The following is a 5,650-nucleotide window of genomic DNA, read 5'->3' as shown; positions in this document are numbered from 1 at the left end:
CTGATCAACCATTCCACCACTCCTAACTTCCTCATTCCCCATGTCAATACTTTGCATGGAACACTATCGAATGCTTTCTCCAGATCAACAAACCCAAGAAACAACTTCTTCCTCTTCTCCATGTACTTCTCCTGCAACTGCCTCACAATAAAGAGCGCGTCTGTCATTCCTTTTCCTGGCATAAATCCAAACTGCATTTCGTCGATCTTCACTTTCTTCCTTATCCTCCTCTCCAACACCCTTTCCAATAACTTCATTCCATGCTCCAATAACTTTATCGCTCGGTATGAGCCACACTCGAGAGCAGCGTTTCTCAACCGGGGGCCCGTGGCCCCCCTTGGGGGGCCACGGGCCTTCGACCAGGGGGCCACGAGCGGACGCCGAAAAACTGCGATTCAGAATGCAGAAGCTTGTAATGTACAATTAAGGTGACGAGTCTCCGGTCATAGTGTCAAAGTAAAAAGGGTAGATGAGTTTAACCTTCTCTAAAAAAGGGTAGATGAGTTTCTCTCCATCTCTTTCTGCTTCTTTACATCTCTACTTCCTTTCTTCTCCTTCCCTCCAGAGCACTTTTCTAAACCTAATTTTCAACCTTACTGTATTACCGTTACAAAAGTAATTAATTCGTATTTGCAATTTTTTTCTCAGATGTCGAAGGCTCGAAAATGGAATGACAGCTATGTCAAGTTTGGATTCACGAATGTCAGTCGAGATGGCGTGGACTGCGCGCAATGTCTGCACTGCTTGGTCGTGATGTCAAATGCGTCACTACGTCCTTCCAAACTTTCAAACCATCGCGACAAGATGCATCCCGGAAGGAAGGAAGATAATATCGATGCTCTGTCTGCGAAACGATCACGATATGACCGTGAAGCGACACTTCCCAAATTTGGATTCCGGCCAGAAGAAAAACCTGCTCTTCAATCCAGCTACGAAGTGGCATACCGAATTGCGAAGTGCAAGAAGCCGCACGCTATTGCTGAGGACCTTATCAAGCCATGTACAGAGAAAATGGTGGAATTGATGATCGGACCAGAGGCGAAAAAGAAGATCCAGCAAGTTTCGCTCTCTGACACGATCCGACGACGGATTGACGACATGGCTGCTGATGTGTGCCGTCAAGTTTGCTCCGAAATCAAACAAAGCACGCTCCAGGCTAGCCTTCAATTAGACGAGTCTACCGACACCGCCCTGGAGAGCCAGTTGATCGCTTTCGCTCGCTACGAGAGAAAGGGAAAGATGAAGGAAGAGTTCTTGCTCTGCAATACCCTACCAACCACAACGACAGCGGCAGATATCAAAGCTATTGTGGACTCTTTTTTTGAAGCTGACGGACTTGGTTGGCAGAATTTCAAGCACATTTGTACTGATGGTGCCCCAGTGATGGTCGGCGTCAGAGGAGGGTTCGTCACGCTTGTGAAGAACGAATGGCCCCATGTGACGTCCTCCCACTGTTCGCTACACCGATATGCTCTTGCGTCAAAGACTCTTCCGCCTCGTTTGCTGGAAGTCATGGACGTCACAGTCAAAGTGATCAACTTCATTCGTGCGAAGGCCAAAAATCATCGGCTCTTCCAACTCCTGGCCAACGAAATGGGAGCGGAACATGTTGGACTTCTGTTCCACACCAAAGTCCGTTGGCTATCGAGGGGGAAATGCCTCTCTCGGCTGTATGAACTCCGGGTTGAGGTGGAAATCTTCCTGCGAGACAACGAAAACAACCTCCATGTCCACTTCGACAATGAAGAGTTCGTCATGATGCTCGCCTACCTGGCCGATATATTCGGCCGACTCAACGAAATGAACCAGTCCTTGCAAGGCCGTGATGTGACAGTCAGTGACGTTCAAGACAAGCTTGCCGGACTGTCTGCTAGAATGGAAGTCTGGCAGGCACGAATCAAGGCCGGGTCCACTGCCTCGTTTCCTTTCTTGGACGAGCACCTGCAGACGCAGAGGATTGAGCTTCCCGTCAGCATCAAAGATTGCATCACTAAACATCTCGACAATCTCTCCGCTGAGTTCAAATCGTATTTCGACGATGCACCGTTGGATGTTCTGTGGCACAAAGACCCGTTCAACGCCAAAATTGAACCTACTGAAGACGAAGCAGAGGAGCTGGCAGAGTTGAAGGTTTCAAAAGCAATGAAGCTGGTCTTCAGTAACAAAGAAGACCTCTCCACCTTCTGGTTGTCTGTTCAGGATGCGTATCCACTACTCAGCAAGAAGGCATCCGTAATGCTCATTCAATTCGCCACAACATATCTTTGCGAATCTGGATTTTCTGACCTTGCGACCATTAAAACGAAGTCCAGAAACCGTCTTGACGTTGGGAACGATATTCGCCTTGCTGTGTCCAAGACGGAGTCGGGCATAAGAGGCCTCGTTAGACAAGCCCAACAGCAAGTGTCTCATTGATTGTATTGCTTAGAAAAATGTTTACTTTGATTTATCTTTTAAGACTGAGTAAATAAATTTCATAAAACGAAATCTGCATCTTTTATTGAAGGGCAGGGGGCCACGAATGTTAAGCGACTCGGTAGGGGGGCCATGGGCCATCAAAGGTTGAGAAACGCTGCTCTAGAGGGTCACCTTTAACCCTTGTATAGAGGGACGAGGGTACTCAGTTCCCAATCCACTGGAATGCGGCCTTCTTTCACCGCCAGATTACAGATCTCTGTCATTCTCTTCACACCCCACCTTTCTGCTGCTTTCAACATATCTCCCACAACTCCCGTCAGCCCTCCTGCTTTTCTACTCTTCATTGCTTTTATCGCTTCCTCAACTTCCTTCTCAGTTATCTTCTCTGCCGGTCCTAAAACTGGGTTACACTCTATGTTGCCATCCCATTCATTCTCTGTATTCAACAGCATTTCCATATATCTTTTCCATCTTCCTTTAATTCCATCTGGGTCCACAACGATTTGTCCAACTTCATCCTTCAAGCAACTCACCCCCATCACATCACACCTCTCTTTCACTATCTGCTTTGCAATCCTGAATACTGCTCTCTGACCCTCTTCCGAATCCAAGCGTTCTCCGAACATTTTCCTACATGCCTCCTGCGCCTTTGCTACCTCTTTGTTTGCAGCCTTCTTGGCTGCCTTGTAACTTTCATGCTCTGCTGTTTCTGCTCCCGTACCCTTCGCCTTCTGCCACTCCTTGAACTTCTTCCTCTTCTCGTCAATCCTCTTTCCAATTTCATTATCCCACCACCATGTTTCCGAGTGCCTCGGTGGTCCTTTAGTCCATCCACATACCTCACCAACGGCTCCCAACAGACTATCTTTCATTGACATCCAACCACTTTCAAGCTCAACAACATCATCCTCTACCCTACTCAGCCTCTCTTTTAATGCCTCCCTCACTGTCACCTCTTTCAACCTCCACACCTTCATTCTCGGTTGGTACTTCACCCGCCGAGCTCTCTTTGCACCTTTCACCCTTATGTCGCAGACAACCAAGTGGTGCTGTGAAACAGCCTCCTCCCCCGGGATCACCTTTGTGTCCCGGAGGTGCCCCCTATCTCGCCTACGCACCATCAGGTAGTCAACGGTTGTCGTCGACCCACCTGACGTGTATGGAACAAGCTTATTATCCTCTTTCTGGAACTGAGTATTACAAATCAACAAATCAGCTCCATCAGCAAACTCCAAAATCCTTTCACCTTCTCCATTTCTCACACCATATCCGTAACCCCCATGAACTCCCTCAAAACCGTCCATACTCCTGCCCACATGTCCATTTAGGTCTCCTCCTACCACAACAACTTCCTCATCTTTCACGTTTTCCATCAGCTTCTCTATCGCACACCAGAACTTGTCCTTCTCTTCATCGCTCCGACCAACCTGCGGAACATATCCCGAGATGACGTTCACCAAGAGCTTTCCAAATCATCATTTTCACCATCATCAACCTATCACTCACTCTAGTCACACTCACCACACTGTCTACAAACTCCTCAGAAAACAGGACACCAACACCAACACCATCTCCTCCTAAGATGGTGATAATACGAAATTATTAAATTAAATTGGACACATCTGGGTATCCGTAGTTAAAAAAAAAAAAAAAAAAACAGCTTTAGAGGGCAGCACAGTGACTACAGGCTTTGTTTACGACAACCATCAGCTCATCTAATTGGGTGGAAGTTCTGCATGCCATTGTTTGTATCAAAAGGTTAAGAAACTACCTATTTTATGGTAAGTCTGCATATTTTGTACATATCATCTTTTGTAGCTCACTGTTGGGACTTAATTGAAAAAAAAGCTCGATAAAAGGTATTTAACAAAGAAACATTCTAGTTACAATTTTTATTTGTAAGCTTATACCCTTCATAGCAAAATTGATGACCATGCTGTTCAAAACCCAAGAAAAAGTCATAGCTTTAAAAAGTAGTCATATGAGAACATTTCAACTATGCTCTTATTTCCCAAAAGTTGGTCAGCCATTATTACTGACCAAAAATTCAATAAAATCTGGTGTATTAGCTGTTGCTGTGACCATTGCAAAGCAGTTGCTATGACGTTTTTCAAAACTACGGAAAGCCATAGAGGACATCCTATGTGAATTAAGAACTAATGCGTGATAAGATCACAAATTGGGTATTTACACCTACGTTTTCATGGATAAATCATTACATTGAGAAAATTATTGTAGTGCTTATAAACTATGTATTTCATCCTGAAATGTTCCTATCAGAGTCAGATCACCATGTGACATGGGTGTAGACATGAAATATGGGTGTAGACAGCAGATTTGTGATACTCCCATGTATAGTTGTCCAGATATTGAGGGAAATAGGATTTTCAGCAATGGTTTCCTTACTTTGGGCACTTTGGGTGCTTTTGGGCGGGAAAGACAACCCTGGCTAAGGAGAAATGCATTTTTATAGTGATTGACCATGAAAACATGGGTGAAGACACCAGATTTGTGATACTGCCATGTATAGTTTTCCAGATATTGATGAAAATAGGATTTTCGGTAATGGCGTCCCTATTTTGGGCGATTTGGGCGGGAAGGCACCGGCCCTGACCCGGCAGCAATGCATTTTTGTGATGTGGGGGTAGAACCCTTTCAACCCACGTGGTCAGTTGCTTCGGCGCTTTTCACTTGAATAAACCTTCTGGGCTCCTGGTCTATACAGGTCACAAATTTAAACCGATCTTCACAAAACTTCACCAAACGGTAGAGTTTGTGGTCCGACAAAATCCTATATATATTTGAGGCTAAAAGGTCAAAACGTCAACAAAGGCCAAAATTTCAACATAGGCCAAAAGGTCAACATAGGCCTTATTTCTAAAATTGTCAATTTTCGTCCGATTAACTTAAAATTGGAAGACGATTTGCATATCAGGTCACTGAATTCAACCACCAACTATTTTTGAAGTCAAAAGGATGCTCTACTGAGTGTCATTCTACTTTGTTCTGTTTTGCCAAATGTCGCTCTGAGTGATTTTTCATTTGTTACTTGCTGGAAAAGATTCCGGCAAGTATGTTGGTTGGTTGGTTTATCTGTCTGTCTGTCTGTGTCTGCCTGTTTGTCTGTTTGTGCGCACTACTATGTCTACATCGTTCCACACAGAATCGCCATACATTACACACATATTTGTCTTGCCCTGGAATAGACTGTGCCCAATTTTTAACTCTCTAA

The 5,650-nt window shown here is 45.0% G+C and overlaps 1 protein-coding gene across 1 annotated transcript; it reads left to right on the top strand.

Moving 5' to 3' along the window:
- Positions 1-648: 648 nt before the first annotated feature.
- LOC144893381 (protein FAM200C-like) lies at positions 649-2,415 on the top strand. The gene has a single exon (XM_078783966.1). The coding sequence runs from the start codon at positions 649-651 to the stop codon at positions 2,413-2,415; it is 1,767 nt and encodes a 588-aa protein (XP_078640092.1).
- The last annotated feature ends 3,235 nt before the right edge of the window (positions 2,416-5,650 follow it).

This window comes from Myxine glutinosa, chromosome 8 (assembly GCF_964187855.1).
Source record: "Myxine glutinosa chromosome 8, kmMyxGlut1.1, whole genome shotgun sequence".
Taxonomy (NCBI): domain Eukaryota; kingdom Metazoa; phylum Chordata; class Myxini; order Myxiniformes; family Myxinidae; genus Myxine; species Myxine glutinosa.
The sequence above is the reverse complement of the archived record's forward strand: the minus strand, read 5'-3'. Positions and strand labels throughout refer to the sequence as shown.